A 26,540-nucleotide genomic window follows, 5' to 3' on the forward strand; every position below is an offset into this window, starting at 1 on the left:
CACCTTTCCAAGCACCTGCAGCAATTAGAGAGACCACAGAGGTTCCTCACAAGGAAAATTCAAGGTCTTCAACATCTGTGGATCTTCTGAAATCACTGTTATTTTATTCTGTTTCATACAGACTACTCAGAGGTGATCTCCGACTTACATATAAGGCAATCTCTGACCCTACTTCATTGGAAATGCTGCATATCCGCAAATCAAATGGTACACGGGTTAGTCGCTCTAAAGACCTTAACCTGGTATGTCACATTAATAGACCCTACTGGAGTGACAAATTTGTCTCCAAGAGGTTACCATACCTTTGGGAAAAGACTCCACTTCTTGTCAAACACAGCACCTTATTGGTCTTCTTCAAACACAGTCGGGATGATTGGATTGGTAACTGTAAATTCACCCTGTGGGTTGCCAGCTGTGTCCCTCTTGGACAGGGGCAATTGGTGCTGATCGTGGAAATAAGGGTAGAACTGTATTAGGCTTCTAAGGGCCCTAGGACCATTAGCTTAGTAACGTCCTACGATCATATGATCCTATGAACTAGTCTGGATGTGAGGTTGATTTTATATATATAATACAGTCCTTGGGATGAATATTTATTTATTTATTTAGTTAGCTATTTTTTAGGTATGTGTGATCAAAAACTCAGCTGACCTCATATACCGGCGCAAGATTACAGTACTTTGGGGACCAGGAAGCTGGCAGATATACATATCTCTCTCTCTCTCTCTCTCTATATATATATATATATATATATATATATATATATATATATATATATATATATATATATATACACACACACACACACACACATATATATATATATATATATATATATATATATATATATATATGTATGTATGTATGTATATATGTATGTATGTATATAGAGACAGAGAGAGAGAGAGAAATATATATATATATATATATATATATATATATATATATATATATATATATATATATATATATATATATATATCTGGAACCACTACTAAATACCGAACACTCATTCTATCGACGCCCAAAATCCCGAGACCAAACACCCAAAACACTACAATATCGAAAAAACAAAACCGCAAAATTCAAACTACTGAAAACTACACACAACATACACCACACACAGACACATACACACACTTTCCCCCAAAACACAAACACACAAACCTAACCTACAGACAAGCAGGGGGGCAAGCCCCCTGCACCCCCCCTACTTAAATAATCTAATTCCAAGGTCACACTACCCAGACAAACACATGAATACACCACCACATGCCTACATCCCCCTCACACACACACACATATCACACTCACAACACACACTTACACACTAAACCTCTAACCAACACAGTTAAACAGAAATACTTACCTGCCCTTCCACCATACAGCAAAACCAGAAGTGCAAATTTCAAACTCCCGATAGTCAGGATTTTGAAATTCGCGCTTCTGGTTTTTCGGTAGTTTGGGGTTTCGGCTATATGGTCTTGAAAGGTTGAAATTCAGTATTTCAAACTTTCGAGATTATTTAGTGTTCCCATATAGATATATGTGTGTATATATATATATATATATATATATATATATATATATATATATATATATATATATATATATATATATATATACACACACACACACACACACACACATATATATATATATATATATATATATATATATATATATTTTATATATATATATATATATATATATATATATATGTAGATAGATAGATAGGTAAATAAATAGATATAGATATATATGTATCACAAAGGGTGTTTTAAAAAAAATGTTTTTTTTGATTGGCTAGTGATTGATCCCTTGACAACAGATTAGCATAATACTTCCATTTTATCATTTGTGATAATAATCATTAACACATTCAGGGCATCCATCTTGAAAGCTGGCTATGAGGGATTAGGAAACAGCATGTATGGAAATATATATACTCCTATTATGTAGCTTGAATGAGTACATACACTCATTGTACTCGCACTGTAAAAAAACAATGGAACGGCAAATGACAGCCACTAAGGCTTGGGACTGGGAATATCTGTAGGTAGTATGTAGACTGTATTGTCATGGAATAGCAGACTGCAAGAGAGTGAAAGAAAGGACTCGTTGTTACACACCTGTGCAGACCCATAACTGAGCAGAGCCTTGAGCCATGTAGTGGGGATCCTGCATCCTTTGTTTTTCTAAAAAGATATATTTCTGATGACCAAGTATTATTTTTGGGCAAACATGCTCTTTTTTTGCTTTTTGCATTTGTTAAAAGTTGAATCTCTCATCAATAAACAAGAGGTAATATTCCTTGGCATTTTTCATAATTGTAGTGCAGTAGCGGCATTAGGTCAACTGGTGCCCTTGGCAAAACACCTCCACGACACCCCCAACCACACCACCCAGTGCCCCCATCCAGGTCTGCCTACACCAAATAAATACTGGAAAAGCACTCCTACTAGAGCGACACCCTAGGTGGTCGCCTAGTTGGCCTATGCCTAAGGCCGGCTATGTTGTAGTGTAAGATATTAAGTAGTCCTTGTACAATCATGGTACTTACTGACATTCAATAAACCATTGCCGAATTTGTTCCTTCATTGTCTCTTTGATGTTCATGCCTTCGGCCTCCAGGAGCTTCTCTTTTATTACACCCTGTGCTTGCCCGTACTCTGCTTCATGCTCTTCCTGGATCACCCGCCTTTTGACCTCAGCTTCCTTTGCCTTCAGAATAACAGGGGATGATTTTTCTGACTGTGGTTCTGGTACCTTCAAACAAATAAGACTCATATGTTTAAAATGCTTATTTTAGATAAGTGCTTATTTTATACTTAAATTACTTTAAGAAAAGCACTGTGGCGATCAAGTGTTTGTTGTTCTGTGTATATACAAGCTATGCGTGGCTTGACATCCATGGGAAATTCTGAGTTGAGTGTGAAGCAAGAACTGGCAGTTCATATTATTTTATTTAAGTTTGATTATTTTGTTTTAATAATAGAATGATACATGAACAAGTCTGTGGTATCACAGAATATTGTCACAACTCTTGAGATCTGCTGGTATTTTAGAACACTGTACATCCTGGTGCGTGGTATTACTCAGACACAATGAGTACAACAATCTAGTTTGTTATGTATGTTAACTGTTAGATTTATTCCAAATATCCACAAAACAGTTAAAAAATCTGGCTTGCATTGTATCAGTTAGGCTATATCTCAAAGGCACACCACATCAGATGCGCAGCAGCAAACCCAATCCAGTCACGCCTACGTTTTTTATAACAAAGGATAATTGACAGGTTAAAGCATTCATGAGTCTTCTACACAATCTTAATAAATATATGAAAGTAAATATTATGCAAGTTTTATCACAATATGTAAGGGCCCCCTGTTGCCTTCCCAATAGTGACTTTTTTACTTGATCAAAATGTTCAAAACATGGGTTAAAGGGGAGACAGTTCTCCTGTATATGCTATTTGACAACATGCATAACTATGTTGCTGAACCTTTTCTGCTTTATCTTTTCCTTGTGTATCAGTCAAGATACATAGTACAAATTCGCTGTTACTATCAGGTGCTTTCAGCTGGTTTACCTTTAAAATGTCGACAGCACATACACAAATGTGCACATCACTGAAACGTTTCCTCAAAACCCAAACCACCGAATCTTTGGAAACTCAAAAAAAAAATCAAACGTCGACATTTCCAACTGCGACACACCTGCAAACAAGTTCTAACATGGATCAAAAAGGGGGTGAAATTTTGCGGTTCAGAACATCGGCATTCAATGTTTTGAGAGGACGCATTTCAGGAGTTTGCAGATGTGGTTCGATGTTCTGACCATCAACATTTTCAGCTATGTTTCCAAAATAGGATATCTGGCTGGTAGAAGTGAACCTAGCTGTGGATGAAATATTTTACAGTTCTTACTTTTGGCATGGTTAGTGGCATTGCATACATAGTAACTCATTGATAGCTGGATTTAGGCACCAGCGAACCCTGCATTTGCTGGGGGCCCCCAACCACAGCAAGTTATCTTATCCTGATATTTTGTAACATGTCTGTAAAACCAATGAAAGCTAGTACAGCAGCCTTGTATACTTAATAAACCACAAGGGTAATAACTCTTATTTATATCTCCCTTAAAATTCAAAGATATTTCTAGTTGTAGTAACAGTGTTTTGTCAAGTAACAGGCATCAGAATTCCATTCAATATTTTACCAGTAACATAGTGCCTCTAGCTTAGTTAAGCCCTGCTGTTGGACATTTTCTCCAGTAAAACTAACTACATAGCCAGCTTTAGGTCCCTGTAAAACCCATGGCTGCAGGGGACCCCCTTAATCATCTTTGACTGTGTGGGGACCCCACAAAAACTGCTGCTGGCTGGGGAAAAAACGAGGAAAAAAATGTATTAAATTCCTAATTATGCTCTTTAACCTGAACAGGGCTGTTATATGACCCTGTTAGGATGAAGCTGATAATGAACATGAGCAAAGTAAGCGCTAGAGAGATTGGCAGCCCAGATTGACTGATCTCAGTGCAAACTTTGGATTTTAAGAAGAGCTGATGCTTCCGGTCATCAGGGATTGTTTCTCTTTCAGGTAGTTTTATAAATAATACCGGAACACCAGATACTATAACTCTCAATTTATTTGCTTAAGAATTCAGTGCAATCCCAACAATTATATAATAAAGGCTCAGAATCAGAAATATGTTTAAATATTACTCTAATTCACTTAAAAGGTTACTAGGATAACATATTTTGCATCAACATGTATTTTTGGACAATGAGTATAAAACTCAGATGTCTGGATTGACTGAATGTTTGTAATCCTGAAAGATTTACTAGCAAATCAGACTTTTTACGAAGGACAAAGCAAAAGTATGAACAAAATCAGGGAAGGTCTGTGAAAGTAGGGACAGTGACAGGTATGTATTACTCCTCAATGAGACAAATCTTACCCCTTCTGCTGTTTGACGACTGCTAAACAGCAGTCACTGATCTGGTGTGGCAGTACCAGTGTTGCACAATGTATTGCTGTTTGCTGAAATAAGTACAAAACTAGTACTGCTGTGCCGCGTCTGTTTCACCGTATCGAAGACGCAAAATGTCGAATGCACACAAGAGCAAAAATGCCGAAAGTCAAACTCATTATTGTGTGGGGCTGTGCCCCCCCACACCCTCTGCTAAATATATATTCCAACTCCGAGATCGCACTACAGTGAGGAAAGGGTAAATATCCCAATCTTAACTGTACAGCAATATCAAAAACGGACCCTCGACATTTCGGCACTTTCACTATTGTGAGCGTTCGACATTTTACTTTTCGATACGGTGATATAGATCTGCTGTGGCTTATGCATGTGTGTGTGTGTGTGTGTGTGTGTGTGGTGTGTGTGTGTGTGTGTGTGTGTGTGTGTGTGTGTGTGTGTGTGTGTGTGTGTGTGTGTGTGTGTGTGTGAAAAACATCACTGATTTTTATCTGTGCATGCACCCAATAATGCCAGGACACAGACATTATTCTTCTGTGTATCAGTAAAAAATGTACCTAACAAGTAATTATAGTTCGAAAGTGAGACATATATATCACAGGACATTGAGACACTTAGATATTCTTGGAGTCTGGTGGCCCCTAGTCACCAGACTGCCTAAATGGATAATGGGGACTCCCTTAATCAAACTTGATTCTGTGTGGGCCCCCACCAAAGCTGTTTCTGGTTGGAGAAAAATGTATCAATTTTCTGAATACGCTGTTTAACATGAATGGTGCTGAGATATGACCCTTTTAAGATAAAGCTGATAATAGCCTCTGTTTACAGTGACACCCATTCTAAAACCAGCCCTGCTCAAATGTGTGTGTACAGAAAGCTGCTACGGGTTATGAGGGGTGGGAGATTGTGTAGTTATTACATCCTTAATTTGCATCACAGTCAAACCTTAGAGGTGCACACATGAAGTCATTATAGCTTGTGTTTGAGCTGAGGGCAGTGTTTCTCACAGACCTCAGTGGTGTACAAAGAAGGTTACTATAGCTTGTGTAAGAGAGGTGTACTGTCTAGGAGCAACAAATTTAAATATATTACTGAAATCATTCTCACAATCACGTACCAGGCACATATACATGTGGCTGCCTTTGAGGGCTAGGGGTGAAGAACATGCTATGCATATGTATATCAGCAGTCACTTGAAATATATGACTAAGGCAATTTAAATCTCTGCTCTCATCCCAGTCTAACACCAGAGGGTTGCATAGGCAGTGACTGTCTTTTGTAGGGGGATAGGGAGGTAGGCAGTATTCCCTGATAAGACTTAAGTATACTCACAACTACTGGCTTGTTAGTTTACTGTAAGCTACTATTTAGTCAGCTTTGAAAATTAAGCCTTGGGCACAACTTATGTCTTCCTTGAAAGAAAAAAAAAAATAAGGCTGAAATTCTTTTTTTTTTCATGATTTTTGTTTAGGCAACCATTGGAGTAAAATGTTGAGAAAATGCTCTAAAATGCATCCCAGACCATCTGTAAACCTATGGCTTCTTGGGCCCTGGCTTATTTGAGTTATTTTCTAAATGGTTATGACTGAGCTGTCTTGTTCAGGAAAGATGTGTTGAAAGGATGCAAGGAAAACTAAAGCTGAACAGCAACAGTGAATTTATTTCCTTAATCATCATTTCGTTTAAGCCATTACTGGATGAAAAGGTTGTATAGAAAGAAAAAAAAACTTTAAAATGCACTTCAGAGCATATAGAAAGTTATGGCTTCTTGAAAAAGCTGAGGGTAAAGCAAAATGTGAGAAAAGGAAAAAAAAAGTAATGTGCGTGGTATGGGGAGCCCAAAGGGGGGGGGGGATCAGAGGAGAGAACTGGAGGGGGTGTGTGTGTGTTGGGGGCGTGTTGAAATGTAGGCCCAGTCATCATTTCACTTTAAGTCCAGACCTGTACATAGAGTAGTTGCAATGTATCATTGTTGCAACTAAGTGCCAGTAACTGTAACTGCCCCTTTGTTAGACAGGTCAACATAGTGACAGTGTGGTATAGGCCTGTTGTAATGTAAGAGCTTGTAGCGACAGGTCTGTCTGTGGATACTACTCCTAAAAGTTTGCAGCACAAAATAAAAGATTGCTTAGGATGGATGGCATTGATAGGATGATACTTATACTGGAAGTGCCTAGGGGGCCCCCAACTTGACATTTGCTGGGGGCCCTCAAAATGCTAACACCAGCCCTGAACTCATTCATAATTCTGGCTTCCATGTGCATATATTCATGGTTTGAAAATGTCCGTCTTGTCAGTTGCCAAAACAACATCCAAATATGAATAAAATTGAGAAGTGTTGCATCTTTGAAAGTTATGGAAAATACCATTGGATTTGTAAGTCTATGTTAAAATAAAGAAATATTATTCGCTGAATACAAAAAAATGGCTTTGGCAAAATGCATTCAAGGTTTACTAAAAGTTAATAGATAAACAAGGAATGATTTATGCCCTTGCAGTATACCAAATTTTGTTCCCTATTAATGATATCATGTTTAAAACCAGTTTTCACCCAAAATATTCCCAAACAACCAATCAATCAATCAATGAATAAATATTAATTTCAACAATAATTCTTTATTTTCATTTTATTGTAATGTGTTTAACATGAAATATAACATGCTTTTAAAGTAAGATCCAATTGTAAATCACAGAAGGATAGACATGCAAAAGAAAAATCTAAGAGTAGATGGATCAGAAAAAAATTGATTCTAAAAAATATTGTGTGACAGAACTAGTACAGGGAACATTATGGATGTCCTTAAATCTTTCAAAATCTTTTTTCTGACTGGTCTAGAAGTCTTTTCTACATGATAGGTTCATGGATTCATAGGTAATCACTAGGGTAATGACCTTAGGGGGCCTTTTTAAGCCTATGCATGCTTACCAAGAGTGAGAATTAACCCATACACCTTGCAACTGCAAGGTAAACACCTTAACCATTATGCCATTTCCAACCCCCTTAATGGCACAGTGACAAACAGCAAAAAACATGAAATAACATTTCAAAGGTAAATACTAGGCTATCAGTCGACAGACAATTACACACCTTGCTGATAACCAGAGGGCAGAAACCTTAACCATTACACCAACCACACCCTTCCCTAAAAAAGATACTTGCCCAATGTGATGCTGAAACCCACGACTCAGAGATTAAGAATCTCATACTCTAATGACTAAGCCTGGTTAGCTCACTCAGTCATTACAGTCTGATATTCTAACGACTGAGCTAACCAGGTTATTTATCACAGAGATATTGTAAAAAATGTACCACACTTGTCTGATAATAATAATAATAATGTCTCTTATGTGTAATAATTTTATGTTCAGAAGAAAAATCCTAATAAAGACACACAGAGCATCACTTACATGTTGGAAATTGTAGACTGGCTGCTGATTTGATAGACATGCATAATTTATTATTTATTTATTTTATTTTATATTTGATTACTGGGTTGGTGTGACTGGGCAATCAGGTATCCGTTTTCAGCAGAGACCCGGGGAGAAAAGCTCCACATACGTGACAATTATAAAATAAAAAAAATACAAAATACAAAAGCTCCACATACATGATAAAAATAAAAAAGTCAGAGATGAATACAAATTAACAGAGCAAACAAACAACAGAGTAAACAATAGTATATCATGGCATAGTATGATGGGAAGTTACAGAAGTGAATAATATATAGCGTGTACAGTAGTAAAGCAGAAAATATAATATATTTGAGTAAGAAGGTGCAGTAATACTATATACAGTTATATACATATATTTAAAAATACAATTCGTTATGGTAGTTTTTTTCTGTGTTTGACCTTTGAGTAGTGCCAGAGGAAGATTGATCTGAATGGTGGTAGTAGGGATAGCCATGGCCAGCACAGGTACATTGCCAGATGATATTGAGGTGGGCCTTTAACCGGGTTTTAAAGATGGGACTGATGCTTTGCAATCTGATATACGGTGGAAGAGAATTCCAGATTTTAGCAACTGTGTAGGAGTAGAGGGATTCACCAGCACTGTGTCTACACTTAACTATTTCAAGAAAGGCTTTGTTTGTGGATCTTACTTGGTGAGCAGAATTGTGAAAGTTGAGTAAGCCTGAGAGATCAGGAATCTTGTTTGGGTGGTACAGAAAGTAATGAGCCATGGTGAGTTGGTTATAGTTTAGTAAGTTGGTGAGTTCTAGCCAGCCTAATCGTTTTAGTGAGTGACAGTGGTGGGAGCGGAAATTAGAGTTGGTTGCAAATCTAGCTATTTTATTATAGCACATGGACAATTTGTGTAGGTCTGTCTTGTTAAGGTTTGTTAATACAGGGGAATGCATAAGAATAATGCAGAGAGAAGGTAAGTTCTGTATATAGTAATTTTGGTGTTTTTGATTAGATAGTTTTTGCAGCGGTATAGTGTTCCAAGTTTTTTATTGTCTTTGGATATGCTTTGTACTATATGTTTGTCAAACTTTAGGTTTTGGTCAAGAATTACACCAAGAAGTTTAGCTTGTGATACTGGGGAGATTTGTGTGCTACTGGTAGAACTGATAGAGAAAAGAGCAGAAGAGTCAGTAGTTTTGGTAGGTGGAAAATCATAAGTTGAGTCTTTTTGGGGTTAAGTATTACTTGTGAGTTTTTTAACCAGTTTTTGATATTGGAGAAGGCCTCTTGGGTTTTAGTCTTTGGAGTGTGGGGGCTGAGCAGATCAGTGTAGTATCATCTGCATATTGGACTATTGTATCTTGCTGGATGGCGATGTGGATGGTGTTTGTAAAGATATTAAATAATAGGGGTCCCAGTATGGATCCCTGTGGTACACCTACTGTTACTGGGAGAAGGGGGAGAGGGAATTATGCCACTTAACTGCTTGTTGGTGGTTGGATAGGTAGTCTTGATACCAGAGCAAGGAGGGGTTGTTTAGGTTGAGTTTGGCTAAGATAGCAAGTAGTTTGCTGTGGGATACTGTATCAAATGCTTTGGACAGATCAAAGAAGGCGGCAGACACTAGATTTCCTTGGTTCCTATATTGATTAACAGTGTTGGTGAAGGATATGAGTGCTGTGGTGGTGCTATGGAATGGGCGAAAGCCATGTTGGGTGTTGGTGAAGAGACCCTATTTTTAAGTAAATGTATCATCAGCTGAGAATGGATAAATTTTTCAAGGATTTTTGATAGGGGGATAAGATTGCTATGGGGCAGTAGTTGATATGTTTGGTTGAGGGACCACCTTTGTGTATGGGTAATATGTAGGAGGTTTTCCAAAGGGCTGGAATTGTATGTTGATAGACCGGTTGATAATATCAAGATGGGATAAGCTATACCACTAGTGGCAATTTTGAGATACTCTGCAGGGAGTTTGTCAATTGCCAAAGTGGTGGGTTTTAGTTTAGTGAGGTGCTGGTATATTATGTTGGTAGGAACTGGTTTGAGAGTGAATGGAGGGTATGAGTTTGGGTTGCTGATTGGTTGTGGGAGAGTGCAAGGCTGGCTGTTGCTAGTTAGGTTAAGGATGGAAGAAGTGAAGTAGTTGTTAAATTGGGTAGCTATCTCTATATTATCTCCTCTGACATTGGGAGAAGGGCTAGTGGGCTTGCCTGGTTGTAATACTTGGTTGACAGCAGCCCAGAATTTTTGGGGATTAGTGGTGTGGTTTACTTATAGCTCTGTATAGTGATTTTTCTTATCTTGCCTTATCTGTTTTTTTTGCTTTATTACGTAGTTTAAGGAAATCTGCCTGTTGTGATTGGTCTTATTGTGATACCAGGTATCCCAAGCTTTATCCCTAAGTTTGAGAAGGATTCTGGTGCTTTTAGTGAGCCATGGGACTGGGTTGTTTTTTTTTTAATTGTCCATAGGGGGCCATCTGATTTAATATGTTTAAAAAGGTGGAACTGAAGTAGTCCACTGTCTTGTCTAGTGTGAAGGTTGCTAAGGGAGCCCAGTTTCACTACCTTAGTGCATTAATAAAATGCTCAGGTATGACATTTTTTGAATTACGGATTTCACGTAAGGTGGTTGTTTTACTGGATTTGAGGTGTGGTCTTAATATGAATGTGGGTAAATGGTCACTAAGGTCAGTTGTTACTGTACCATAATATTAGGCAGTAGATGGGTTGTTTGTAAGGATCCAGTCTAGTATGGATTCCTTGTTTGTATTTTTGTCAATGCAGGTGGGTGTTTGGATAAGCTGAGTATAGGAATACAAGTTGATGTGATTAGAGGTGATAGCTTTGTGGATGGATTTCCAGTCAATGTTAAAGTCCCCTAGGAGGAGTGTCTCCTGTGGGAGGTTTGAAAATGTCCAGTTTAGTATAGACTCAAGAGTAAGTATGTTGTCACCTGGGGGTATGTAAAGACCCACAAGGTTTAGTTGCTTCTGTTGATTGATTTGAATTTTGGTGAATAGGGTTTCTGCATTGTTAAATGTTGGGATTTTTTTATGCACAAGGTCTACCATGAAGACAGTCTTGTATAGTATGATGACACCTCCACCTTTTTGATAGTTCTATCAGCCCTGATTATATTATAACCTGGGGGAAGTATAGATGTAGTGTAGACCAAACAGTCCATTAGAGAAGCAGAAATTCAATAAGCTACCTTAGGAAACTTCTTTAGAACAGAGTTTAGAACTCAGATACTCAACAGATTGTACCAATGCTTCTTTATAAAATAAATACATTAAAAAGTCAATAAAGTAAGCATATCTAATCACAAAATAAATTCCATTCTTAATGTGGTCATTAACAAAATTATTATGAGTAGGTTAGTGGTTTGCTGTAACTCTATGATCAAACATCTTATGAAGTGACCAGGCATTCTGGTTTATAGCCTCTAGTGTGCAGGAATTACCAAATGGTTAAGGCTTCTTGCTGAAGATTGCTATTATCTGTGCATACTTGTGAGCTTGTAGGAATTCGTAATATAAAGGGATTCTAATAAGTGTGGGAAGTGTTTACAAGAAGTCACTAGAAAGCTGTTCACTGGTGTAACTTTACAGTGCATTTTAATCAATATCTGACCATTTTTAACATAAGTAAATAACTCTTAATTATCCAATAGAGAATTTCTAATTTTTATAAGTAAAACTTAATACTGAACTTATTATTTTGCATGATCTTAAAATAAAATATTTCAACATTTCTACATCGCCTTTAAGAGACAACTTATGAATGCAGTGTGCCTAAAGATTATTTCATTTCTGCAATAATAGTCAGAATATTTGTATTCCTTATATTCCTCTTCCAATAACTCCATAAAGAGGTTTGCATAGCTAGGGGTGAATTTTGCATCTATTGCTCTACCCCTCAGTTGTGAAAAATAAATCTCCATAAAAATAAAATAAATTATTGGCAAAAAAAAAATCCACTGAAAAGTCAAGAAAATCCTTCACAGAAAAATCACAAAAATGATCACTAGCTTGTAAACCTCACTTTTGTTTTATAGACATACGTAGACTGGTACACATATAGTAACAGAGAAAAAAATCATTCTGCTAGGTCGCATTTTTGAGTTAATGAATCAGGTGACAGCTTTCTGTGATAGCAAAAGGTAAATTAGTTCTGAAGTACTGTAAACGGAAATAAGTATAAGTTGGTAGGGGCTTAGGTCAGGTTTTTGCTCCTAGCGTCAACACCTAAGCATCAAGCCCTAGCCCAGTCACTCAGGTGGCTTACTTGTATTCCTTACGATGAGTGCCTTGCAATGTGTTCATTCCCTTCAAGAGGAGAGTCAAGGGCCAGGAGTGATGCCATTATTTGATCTGGGGACTGTGGGTTTCCTGCTATGGCCTGTGGTTATTTCTTGCACATATTCAGTTAGGGCCCCTTGGGTGCTCTAACATAGTACAGGATTGTCACTTGGCTCCATGAGGGATGTAAGCCCAATGACCACACTACCTTCTGCTGAAACAAACACCTCTATTGGTTCCTCCAGTCATCACTGAGAAACTGGAATATAGCTCATTTCCCTGGCCATGCACCTCACGCCATCTAACTCGGGACAGATAAGCAGACAGAGATCATTCACCACGTATCCAGGCAATTCCTCCAGCACTGGGACCACTAATCGATCCCAAGTTGTTTGAGTCACAGCCAAGGCTTTATCCATCTACATCATGGAGCAGGCTGTGTGTGGTGTAAGCTCTGCCAGTAAAATATTTCAAAATATGATAAATTTTATACTACTAGAAACTGCCAGTAACAAGAATTACATTACATTGATGAGGATGATGCTGATAATATTTATCAAAACAAAAGATGAGCACAACAAAACACTAAAACTTATACTGGACAAAGTAACATAAAGTGGCGTGACATTAAAGAGGGATAAATACAAATTTTATAAAAATGTGTTACAGTTTTATAGTTTTGGCTATTTCAGAAGGTTATGGCAGCTGACTCAAAGTTAAGGCACAAAACACTACTTTGCTTTACAGAATGCAAAAGAAACAAGGAGTTAGTTGGAATGGCACATTAAACATTATTATTTATCAAGAACTTTAGTACAATCACATCATTAATGAGAGAGCTAATGATGTGGATGTTTCATCTGAATGGACAATTAGATAATAATCTGCATTTCAGGAATTAAAGAACAGTCTGAGTTCTGATGTTGTAGCAAGTGAATAATTTTATCCAAATTGTGAGTACATTTTCAAGTAGATACTAGTCTAATAGGCTTGGGTACTATATTTAAGTCAAAAACAAGAATATAAAAAAGTCATATATCATACAAGAAGATGTTTAGCTGATACACAACACAGATATTCCTGTACTGAAAAAGGTCATTTCCATTATTTGGCCTTGTGACCATTTTCACATTTATATTTATGGAAAATATTTTATAGTGTTGACATGCCATAAGTTGATAGAGAATATTTTTAACAATCCCAGGTCATAATTACCGCAATATAAAGAGATAATGGCTCTAAAGTTGCTACCATGTGATTTCACAGTGAAGTACAAAAAAAGATAATATGACACAGAAGATTATTTTTCTAGGCCTCCATAATTATCCAAAGAAAAGAAAAAATATATACTCAAAAGTAGCAGCATATTACATCAACATGCTAGAACAGTGCTCTTGGCTCCAAGGCATAAAGAGTTAACCCCCTGACTATGACACTAGTGAACTAGGTTTCATTAGTGAGACAGGTGTTGGGGTAGCTAACACAAGGGAAGAAAAAGAAAAGCTATCTGGTAAGGTCTACTTTAGTCTGCTTCTACTGGAAACTAAAATTTCAGGACACTGGCACCTGCTGGTCAATTACGTAGGTGGAGATTAGATGGGGTAAACATCACCACAGAAGTTAAATATCCCTCATAATGCCACACTGTAGACCCACCCCCTACACATACACATATTACATAGGCATGTCCAGATGGATAAGACCCCTTCTTCCTTGCCTTTCAGTAGTGTTTTGACTGCAATATAATGATCCTTCCATCCAATGCATTTTTCAGCCACTGGATACCAATCCCAGGATAACAACAGAGGTACACTGCAAGATAAGAACCTAAAGTAGGAACAGTTCCACATCTCAAAATAATCCACAACAGTAAAGTTGCCAAAGAATGAAAGATCCAAAAGGTAAAATACTTCATTTATTGTAAAAAAACAGTAAAACCTTAGAGGCTGATTGTGTCGGGAGTAAAAGGTGACATTTCAGGATTTGCCCCATTAGTGATAATCATGAGGTAAGAACAGAGTGATCAGACAAGCATGAGGATTTAAAGTCAGTTGGTAGTCACCACAGTCAAGTCAGGGTAGTATAGGAAATGCGCATAGAAACAGCTGAGCAAAACTGATACTGTGTTCATTTTAAAGACTGCTGATGTCAGAGCAGACTGAAGGAGAAACTGAAGTGGACAATTATTGCTGAAAGTTAGAAAGTGATGTATTTCAGACAGCTGGCATGAAAAGACTTGAATAATATAGACCCACACTTACATGTTATTAAGAAAATAAAAAACATACAGAACTGGCAATATAGTGTCAGCTAATGATAATTATTAACTGAAGGGTGGTAGACTAATAATTTTGTATTCTGATTCCCTGGAGATACTGTAGGTGCAATTACTTGTTGGTAGGACACCTACTGAAGTCATTTCCCACTACAGGACCCCCTCCATGAATCAGGATACCCAGTGTACCTATTTCTATCTACTTTAGTCTATCAGATACATCTGAACACCATGGCTTTGGGAGATTTTAACTTCCCATCCATTGACTGGGTAAATTACTCGTGCTCAAACTCACTTGTCCAAAGGTTTCTTGACATAGTTAACTCCAATGTTCTGGACCAGCTGGCTGACATATCCACAAGGGGTGCCAACATCCTGGATCTGGTGCTTACCCATATGGAGGACCACTGTAGCATCCCTACTTGGTGCTTACCCATATGGAGGACCACTGTAGCATCCCTACTGTGAAGTCTTCCCTGGTGAGATTTGACCATAAATCAGTCTCATTCAAAGTAACTATCACACCTGATCCCCCTCCCAGCAGCAACTAAACTAAAAAAAGTCTCCAAAGCAGATTATAACCTCTTATGGAATGGTATAAATATCTTCCCTGCACCTCCCCCCAGATGGAACTGCTAACTATGCCAAGCTCTACACCAATGCTCTATACAAACACCTGTATAACTGCATAGACTCGGCCATACCTGATAGGACCAAAACAAACTTCTCAAGGAAGAGCAAACTTGCCTGGTAGACAACTGCCATTAACAGGTTTTACAATAAGAGTAAGAAATTGCTGTCTAAGAGTAAGAAGGTGTGAGCTCTAAACTGGAAACACTCCCTATGCAGCTTAAACAAGCAAAGAAAACTTCTTGTGAAGTCCTCCAAAGCAAACTACAAATTCAAATTAGCTTCCTCAACTAAGGACAACCATAAGGCATTCTTTAGTTACATACATAGCCTAAAAGGAAAGGGCCAGATATGTGCCAAACTGGTAGTTAATGATACCACATATACTGAGCCTGTGGACATAGCTAACCTCTTGGCTGACAGGTTCTGTGAAAACTTCACAAACGTGTCCCCACCACACGTACCTCATGATATCACTACCACCTGTCCCTACCTTACATCTCTAAAGAGCAGTTCATAAATGCCTTTTCTAAGGCTAAAAACACAACATCTATGGCACCTGATAACATCCCAGGCAGCTTCCTACATGGGCTCCAACAAGAATTAGCAATACCATTGGGTACTCTTTTCAGTCATAGTCTAAGCTCCAGCTTCATCCCAGCTGAATGGAAAATGGCCACCGTTATTCCCTTGCATAAAGTTGGTGCTTCAGCTGACCCCAGGAACTATAGACTTATTAGCCTGACTAGTCTTATATGCAAGGCCACGCAGTGAATCATCATGGACCAGAAACTTATCAATAAAGATATACGTAATCTCCAAAGACATGACCCTACTCAGTTTGGATTTGTGTGGTAAACCTGGTGGACTTCCTCGAGACAGTCACTAAGGCCCTGGACAAGGGGAAATCTGTCCATACAACCTACCTAGACTTAGCCAAGGCTTTTGACACTATCCCTCACTCAGGCATCACAGATAAAATTGCCTAGCTAGGTATCAACCCTTATATCGTTAGATGGGTCACTAACTGGCTAACTGATAGAACCTGTATAGTTAAAACAGGGGAATCCGCCTCCAACAGCAGAGCTGTAACCAGTGATGTTCCACAGGGATCATTCCTGGGATACCTACTGTTTGGAATCTAGTTCTCTGAAGTACAAGCAAAAACTAAAGGTTTGTTGCTTACAAACTTTGCTGATGACTGCAAATTGAGAGTAGTCATAGAATTTCAAAATTATGCCAACGTCCTACAACTAGTGATGAGGTGTGCCACATAGAAGGATTTCCTGACTGTTGTGGTGATGTGGTTATCGAAGGTGAGACCACTATCCACCTGTGTCCCTAAGTCTCTCATTACACTTTCAGTGTTTAGTGTACTGCCACCTATGTGGTAATTCATGGGTACATGGTTTGGCACCAAACATCTGTTTCTGTAAGGCCCTTTTGTAGAATATCCACATCATTTGGGGATTCAATAATGGCTCCCAGTTTGCAGTCATCTGCAAACTTTATTAGCCAGAGTCCCTTAGTGTTGGCCTGTACTTCAGAGAAGTAGATGCCAAACAAGAGCGATCCCAGGATTGAACCCTGAGGTACTCCACTTGTCACTTGTCTGGAGCTGGATTTAGAATCTGCTACTTTTACAGTCTGGGTTCTATCAGTAAGCCAGTTGGCAACCCATAGAATGACATAGGGATTTATGCCCAGCTTAGTAAGTTTATCTATGATTCCAGAGTGGGGATGGTGTCAATGGCCTTAACGAGGTCCAGATAGGCTGTGTGGACCACCTTACCCTCGTCCACAGCTCTGGAGACTGATTCAAAGAAGTCAATCAGGTTCAGGAGACAAGATTGGCCCTTCCCAAACCCAGACTGGGTGGGGTCCAGAGTTTGAAGGTTGCCAATGTCTTTGTTTATAAGTTCCATGATAATGCATTCCATGCCCTTGCAGATCAGGCTCGTCAGACTGATGGGACGGTAGTTCCTGGGATCCAAGGTGGATCCCCCCTTGTGGAGTGGGATAACTGTAGCTGTGCGCCACTCAGTGGGCACGAAGCCTGAGGTGAGGCTATGATTAAACATGACACTTAGGTGAGGTGCCAGTTCATTTTGTAGTTCATGCAGTACACAGCCCGGGATGTCATCTGGTCCCATGGATGCTGTATTCTTAGCTTTCGATAGTGCGGTTTCTACCTGTGTGGCCATGATTACCCATATTTTGCAATCTTTTGGTATTGAGATGGGCCCTTTAGGGGGTGAGAGGGGGGTGAAGTTGACACTAAATCAATCTGCCAGGATATTGGTAATATCCTTGGGATCAATATATATAATGCCATTCTGTTGTAGCTCGCAGCAAATCTGAGCATTGCCATTTAGATTCTTGACATAACTATATGTGTTTGCTATTGTCTTTGGAATCTTTGGCAATTTTATTTTCGTAACTAGCTTTGGAGGATTTTATGAGGGATCTCAGCTTCTTACTGAGGCTGGTAAGGGAGTTTTTTGCATCCTGGGATTTTCCTCTTTTCTGCAACAGTTTCTTCCTCCTGTTGTATAGTTTGTTTATGGCAGGGGACCACCAGATTGGCTTCCTTTTTTTGGAGGAGAGTGTCTTGGTTCTATTTGGGATGGCACGATTCTTGCACGAGTGGATGTGCTCGTACAGTGCCTTAGTGTAGGATTCAGCAGTCGAACTTTCAGCTCCCATCTGCATGGGTATCATGATCCTACTTTGCAGAACTGATCAGTTAAAATAGCTCCAGACCTTGATTTAACTCTACTAAAGACAAATATATTACTGTAAGATAAGATGTGGTACCAGTTAGTGGTGTCTGTGTTATATAATTATGCATTTTGTCAGACAACTATGCATGAAAGTATAAATATATATGTGCAAATGTCAGATCTACCAAAAAGAGTGTGATTAGAAATTAGTATAGCTTTATATGGCTTGTTAAACAGAGTAAAATATTTACAGGTCCGAAATAACAAATAGTCAAGTTTTCTAGAGAAGCAAATGGTAAGTTCAATGTCTGAAAATACCATTATTGCAATTCTGGACAAGATATTTGAAATCCTATGAGCTATTAAAGATTAGAGTAGCTTCCATTTCCTCAGTTTTGTTTAGATTTAGGAATACATCAGAGAAAAGTGGCTCATGGGTGGTGCAGTGGTAAGCATTGTCGCCTCACAGTAAGAGGTACTCTGTCGCCTCACAGTAAGAGGTACTCAGGTCTGATTCTCAGTTAGGGTGCAGAGTCTGCATGTCCCCCCTGCGTTCATGTGGGTTTCCTCTGAGTGCTCCAGTTTTCCCCCACATTCCAATGACATGCGAATGGTCATTTCTCCCTGGCCTCCACTTAAAATGTACTCTGTCCCAGTTAGACTTTCCTGGTAAACAAACATTAAATAACAAGTAAATGGAGGTGGAAAGTGGAGAAACTCTTGTCTACCATTGGTAATGTTGTGAAAATTAAACGGTTACCATGGAAATAAGTGTTTGCAATGTTAAGAAAACTAAATGGCGATTTTGCCTCAAAGGCTGATTTTCATTGTCACTTTAATAACATAATACACTTTGTATTTAAAAACAAATTGAAATTTCAGTGAGAAAAAGAGCATGTACAGAAAAGCAACACTAATATATATGTGTTTAGGAAGAAACAGGTTACGTTGCATGCTAACAATATGAGACTAATAAGACAGCATGACTAAGGTAAGCATTTTGCTACCTGCACTAATGAAAACCAGCTCCTGTAGTTATCGCTAGTAATGAAAGTCTTATACTTACCAGACATTGTTAACTTCTGCAACATTTTGGAAAAGACCATAGTATACAATGTTAATAGTCACATTTTACCAGAGGGCTACACAAACCTAAAGATACATGGAATAACATTAAAAAAAGTATTATAACGTTTGAAGGAATTCATACCTACATATCTGATGAAGGGCTGCTTGGAATGATATCACATGGATGCGTACACTATATAAAATTAGAATTCATTGCTGTTTTTGGGCAAATGTTCATAATTTTAGGTTTATAAAGTATGTGATTTGTTATTCAATGTGACTGAGGTCTGAAAGTTTTGAAATTAATAGTTTTGCATCAGATACAGATTAAGATATAATTAACTATTGTTTTGTTTTGAAATGAAACTTACATTTATAATAGACATACATTAAGGCATAGTTGCTGAGTAAAGTTTATGAAGAAAATGACAACACATGAAATTGTACCTCACATAAACTAACCTACATTTTGTTCAAAATAAAGTATTTCCAGAAAAGTGAATGGCAAATGATTGAAGATATTGGCTGATATTCACAGGGTGGACAAACAATATCAACTAAGTAGCAAGATTTATTTTTGCAGCCACTTGCGAATGCAGCAGTCTGTGGGTATGGCCTATATAAATTAGCATACTGTACTTCAGTGACCCCTTCGCTTGCTTGGAACTTGCATAGTATTTTAATTTATAGATGTTCATATCACATGATGTCCAGGCTGAGAAGTGGAAGTGCAACATGGCTTTAGCTGTGCTGATGGAAGAATTTAAGTGAGGTGAATGGGGATATTATATACTCTGTTTTGCTCTGCTCAGATTGACAGTCAGGTGAGTAGGTCTCTATAGTATGTGAATATGAGATAGTGTGCGTGTGTGTGTGTGTGTGTGTGTGTGTGTGTGTGTGTGTGTGTGTGTGTGTGTGTGTGCACATGCATGCATGCATGAATCTGTGTGCTGTTGTGTAGATATATACCAACACCACTGTCACAGCAACTCAAAGAAAGGGGGAATTCCCCCATAGAGGGCATCACTCTTGGCACAACTCGCCAACAGTGATTTCCTATGGAGGAACTCTGAACACCAGTGGGTTGAGTTCAATCTTTGTCCACCAGCAGGTAAACGTGCAAGTCTGATCCTGATTTTTTTCTTATTGTGGAGCCTCTAATGCCTCCAGTGGAGATGGGTGTAATGTACCATACCTGTTTGGGAGAACATCTGCTGGTCTTTTAACAGTTGTCGTTTAGAATAGAGATTTGGTCTGAGGAATTTCTCCAGTGATCTGGAAGGGAGGGTTTATGGGTTGTCTTACAGAAAGGTTAGATAGTTTCTTCACCTAAAGTGACCATGAACTGAGGTTCTAGGTAGCAGAATGTTTGGAGAAAAATGGGTATGTCATAGGGGCATGTCAGCAATTGGCCATAGTTGGAGTGCGGAAAAGTAGTTTATTCTGCTCAATTGCTGAAAGTACAGACTAGCAGAATGCACTATGTTTGGCAGATACTCCTTGTAATCAATTAATGGAGCTTTACTCTGCAGTGAAATGGTATGAAGAACTTTTGCCACATAAGTCTTATTTTGTAGCAATTGCAGTGCCAAACCATTTTCAGTGGAATAAAACAAAAATAATTTTGCAACAACAATTTCTGTCTAAAGAAAAAACACGTTATTGGCACAAACTTAATTTTCAAACTATACTTCATTCTTCAAAGACATTGAAGTCATTACACAAATTATACAGCACACCACAACATTCTTATATACATCCCTAAACAAAATATTTAATTAGCTGCTATATCAATCAAGTGTATCCATCATCTACTTCATTTCTGCTGATCTCAAGTGGAGGGCTGGTTTTATGGAAAAGGAAGGATAAACACAGTAATTTGGTCATGTACCTATGCAACAATGATATTAGTAAAATCCAGAAGGACATTGTTCATAACAACACTGCAGAGGCCCTGATAGGCATTAATTCTCTACAATTGTAACACAGCATGGGGACTGAAAGGTGTTAACCTCCTTTACATTCATAACAGAACACAGCAGGAGACGTGTATAGTGTTAGAATTCTTTACAACAACAGCACAGCAGGGATAATCAAAAAAATGTTAAAATTATTTCAGAATATATCAGAGGAAATGAAAGAAATTACATTCTTTATATCCATAATGTAGCAGCATGTAAGCTTTTATCCCAGACTTGATGCCACCAATTAATGTTCATTAGTAGAGAAAATAAGAACTGCAAGGCTTTGTCAGTAGTTTAATAACTACATCACTGAAAACATGTAGGGCATTCTCTTTAAGATGGACTACATAAACAGAAATGGCAGTTTATATCTTTATAGGAAAGTGCAGCATTTATTGTCATGCTAAACTATATTTTTTAAAAGTCTGAATTATGCAAATTAAATGGATGCATACTCATAAGCAGTTGTGCTCACCATTGATTTAAACAGAAAGGGAGATGAAGTAAAGTGCATTTACACTAGAGCAGTAGTGACCCCAAAAACCTTCCTAGGACCACATCAGCGAAGCCTATAAACTGAATATTTATTTTATGCATTTCTTTGTTAACCAGGTAAATAAAATATTCTTTTCTTGACTCATTCTCCCCCTTGACCTAGACCACAGGTCAAGGACAAAGAATATTTATGGACATTTCTACATAGTCAGTCAACCAACATCATTTTGAAATGTGGGAAATCAAGACCCAGGGGAAAGCCCATACATATATATATATATATATATATATATATATATATATATATATATATATATATATATATATATATATATATATATATATATAGACAACATTCAAAGTTCTCACAGACAGAGACTATAGATCAGGGTCAGACTCTGGGCCTTGGAGATGTGTGGCTGACTTAATTGTAATAAGCAACAATGAAGAAAAGGAGAAAGTGATTTAAAAAAAAAGAAGAAACTGAAACGTATCACCATAAATACTAGAGACATAATTCATTCTAAAAACTGAAATCTAACAGTTTATGTTGAAAGTAATATATAGACGTCAGAGATAGTCTCAACTGAATTTTTTCAAATGTTTTCACTACTTTTTTGTGCATACCATCTAATTCAAAGTGGCCTGACTTATCTGTATGCAGTGAAATAATGAAAGATTTGGCAGCAATATAAAGAGGTATGTTGTCAAGTTATAATATTAGACAGCCCTTGGAAATATTGTCACGAGTCATAAGATCTCATTCACACTTTGGTTGTTTATGAGCTACTTCAGCCAATAGTGCAAACTAATGTTATGTACAATGTCATATTTATTGTCTGTAATCTGTGTTTGCAGCCTTATACAGATAGTGCACATTAATATTATGTATGATGTCATATGTATTGTCTGTAATCTGTGTTTGCAGCCTTATACAGACAGTGCACACTAATGTTATGTACAATGTCATATGTATTGTCTGTAATCTGTGTTTGCAGCCTTATACAGATAGTGCAAACTAATGTTACATACAATGTCATATGTATTGTCTGTAATCTGTATTTGCAGCCTTATACAGATAGCACACACTAATGTTACGTACAATGTCATATGTATTGTCTGTAATCTGTGTTTGCAGCCTTATACAGATAGTGCACACTAATGTTATGTACAATGTCATATGTATTGTCAGTAATCTGTGTTTGCAGCCTTATACAGATAGTGCATACTAATGTTATGTACGATGTCATATGTATTGTCTGTAATCTGTGTTTGCAGCCTTATACAGATAGTGCAATGTAATGTTATGTACGATGTCATATGTATTGTCTGTAATCTGTATTTGCAGCCTTATACAGATAGCACACACTAATGTTACGTACAATGTCATATGTATTGTCAGTAATCTGAGTTTGCAGCCTTATATAGATAGTGCATGCTAATGTCACGTACAATGTCATATGTATTGTCTCTAATCTGTGTTTGCAGCCTTATACAGATAGTGCACACTAATGTTATGTACAATGTCATATGTATTATCTGTAATCTGTGTTTGCAGCCTTATACAGATAGTGCACACTAATGTTACGTACAATGTCATATGTATTGTCAGTAATCTGTGTTTGCAGCCTTATACAGATAGTGCACACTAATGTTATGTACAATGTCATATGTATTGTCTCTAATCTGTGTTTGCAGCCTTATACAGATAGTGCACACTAATGTTATGTACAATGTCATATGTATTGTCTGTAATCTGTGTTTGCAGCCTTATACATATAGTGCACACTAATGTTATGTACAATGTCATATGTATTGTCTGTAATCTGTGTTTGCAGCCTTATACAGATAGTGCACACTAATGTTATGTACAATGTCATATGTATTGTCTGTAATCTGTGTTTGCAGCCTTATACAGATAGTGCATGCTAATGTTATGTACAATGTCATATATATTGTCTGTAATCTGAGTTTGCAGCCTTATACAGATAGTGCACACTAATGTTATGTACAATGTCATATGTATTGTCTGTAATCTGTGTTTGCAGCCTTATACAGATAGTGCACACTAATTTTATGTACAATGTCATATGTATTGTCTCTAATCTGTGTTTGCAGCCTTATACAGATAGTAGATAGTTGTTTTTAAATCTAGGTGGATTACAGCTGCACAAAAATGTGCAATGGAATGGGTGCAAATTTTAGTAGAGCATGATGTACTTAAACAAAAAAATATCAAAGAAGAAGTGCTTGCCATGAATACGGAGCTGGGGAAACATGTCAATGCAACCTGACAGAACGAACTGTTGTCTGACATTAACAAAAAAATGCAAGAATTTGAATCTGAACTAATTGATTAAAAGAAATATAAAATCAATAGGGGTATAAAAGAGCGTTTCTCTGGGTACGCTCCTATAAGGCTACAAGAAGAGGCGACACTAAACCTTATTCCCAAACAGTTTCTTTCGTCACTTCGGAAGAAAGAGAAACAACAACTGGGGTAGAGAGTGAAAGTAATGAAGGTTTTCCAGCATTGCCGCCAGCACAGCAGCCGCTGGAACATGCGCAACGCTTTAGGAGTGAGGTTACAGATGACAGACAACGAACTGATAGGAAACGCAATAGAAATGACTGGGGCCATCAACAGAACAGATATAATGATAGACAATTTCAGAACTTTTATAAGAACAAAAAAACAAGATGGTATTAACGTTGTTGATAATTTAGTTTTAAATATTTCTTCCATTCCGATTTCTGAGAATGCTTTATCTGTTCTTAATTTGGGCTTGAAGTTTATTCCTACATGATTACCACGTTTGCATGTATTAAGATGTGAATTATTTAGATTAGGTAGAAAGCTGCATTTAATAGATTTTTTTGAACACACTAATGATATGATAAATAATGAATTGAGTAATAGTTCTGATCATTCATTTTATTCTTGTATGTCTGACGAGGAATGTTTAAATAATGCGTATTCACTGTTGAATACTGAAGGTGTTGCTTCTTTCAGTAATTTTATACCTCCATATTGTAATCAAAATATAGTGAGTTTTATGTCAGTATTAAATTTTCAGGTAGAAAATCTTTTTTATGAATTTTCTAGAAACAGATATAAATCAAATATAATTTGAGTAAAGAACAGTGGGTGGCTCTCAAACAGTTATGTATGGACCGTAGGTTGGTCATTAAAATGTCTGACAAAGGTAATAAAATTGTTATATTAAATCATGAACAGTATATTAAAATGTGTTATGTACATTTGAATAATACAGAAGTGTATGAGGAATGTGAAGTGAAAGACTACGAGGATGCAATGAAAATTTATTTACAGTTGTTACATAAAGGTGTACGTTTAGGTTATTTTAAAATGGATGATGTTGAAAAAAAGGTTAAAGTAGAAAATACCTGCCTAGCTTCATTCTACTGTTTCCCCAAAATTAACAAAGGAGTTGAACATTTATGTGGCAGGCCTATAGTAGCTGCTGAAAAGTATTTTTTGAAAAATTTGGGTGTTTTTTTGCATCAGTACTTGAAGCCATGTGTGGTACAGATACCATCTTATATCCAAGACAGTCAAGATTTGTTAAAAAAAATTCAAATTACTATTTGGGAACAAGATATGTATTGGCTAAGTCTTGATGTTGTCAGTTTATATACCAGTATTAAACACAAAGTTGGAATATAATCTATATTATATTTTTGGGTGATACCCCTATGTGGTTCAATATTTTCGTTACATAGATGATCTCATATTCCTTTGTAAAGAGGGTAAAGAATATATAGATTCATTTATTCAGGATATACAGACCAATAATTTTGGTTTGAAGTTTGATGGCATTCAGTTAGGTAGTGAAATACACTTTTTGGACATAACTTTAAAAGGAGAAATAGGTGAGCCTGTAACAACTTCCATATACAGGAAATTTGATAATGTTAACTTTTTTTTGTATGGTAATAGTTGCCATCCAATGCATTTAATGTCCATGCTACCATTTAATGAATTTTTGCACATTGTAAAATTGTGTATTGAAGAAAATAATCTGTACAAAGAGATATGTAGAACAGCGGAAATGTTTATAGGTAGGGGATATGAGATTAATAAAGTTATGGAAGCAGATTGTAAGGTAATATATACATATTACAATAAAACACCTTTGATATATCATAACAGTAATACAAAGAAAAAATATAATAAACAAAGGAATAACAGGAGGGAGGTGTACTTTGTTACTGTGTACAATGTCTTGACTACAACGATTGGTGACTTGGTTAAACAATATTGGCCACTGTTACTTAAGGATAAAAATTTAGTTAATATAATCTCAGACAAAGTGCAAATATCATATGAGAGAGGTAGGAATTTACTTGGCATGTTGGTACATAAAGATTATATTCCACCTAATATAATAATGTATGATGCACCGGCTTTAATGCAGGCACATATGCATGTAAAAAATGCTGCATTTGCAAATATGTGGTTAAAAAATTTGATGTAATAAATGGAATGCATTTTTCACCCGATGGGATATATGACTGTAATACTTTAAAAGTTATATATTTATTGAAATGTGATTGTGGGTTATATTATGTGGGGGAGACAGCTAGATCCTTTAAGAAAAGAATTCAAGAGCATGTCAGGGACATTATTCCTGCCAAAATGGATAACCCCTTAGGGG

At 37.1% G+C, this 26,540-nt stretch overlaps 1 protein-coding gene across 1 annotated transcript in view; it reads right to left on the minus strand.

The window, feature by feature from the left end:
* IQCA1L (IQ motif containing with AAA domain 1 like) overlaps positions 1 to 26,540 on the minus strand; it is a 1,829,164-nt gene that overhangs the window by 1,082,992 nt on the left and 719,632 nt on the right. The window contains exon 6 of the mRNA XM_044067599.1: positions 2,564 to 2,769. Coding sequence (XP_043923534.1) covers positions 2,564 to 2,769 — 206 coding nt within the window. The remainder of the gene's footprint in view (positions 1 to 2,563; positions 2,770 to 26,540) is intronic.

This window comes from Protopterus annectens, chromosome 3.part1, assembly GCF_019279795.1.
Source record: "Protopterus annectens isolate FY-2018-M chromosome 3.part1, PAN1.0, whole genome shotgun sequence".
Classification (NCBI taxonomy): Eukaryota; Metazoa; Chordata; order Ceratodontiformes; family Protopteridae; genus Protopterus; species Protopterus annectens.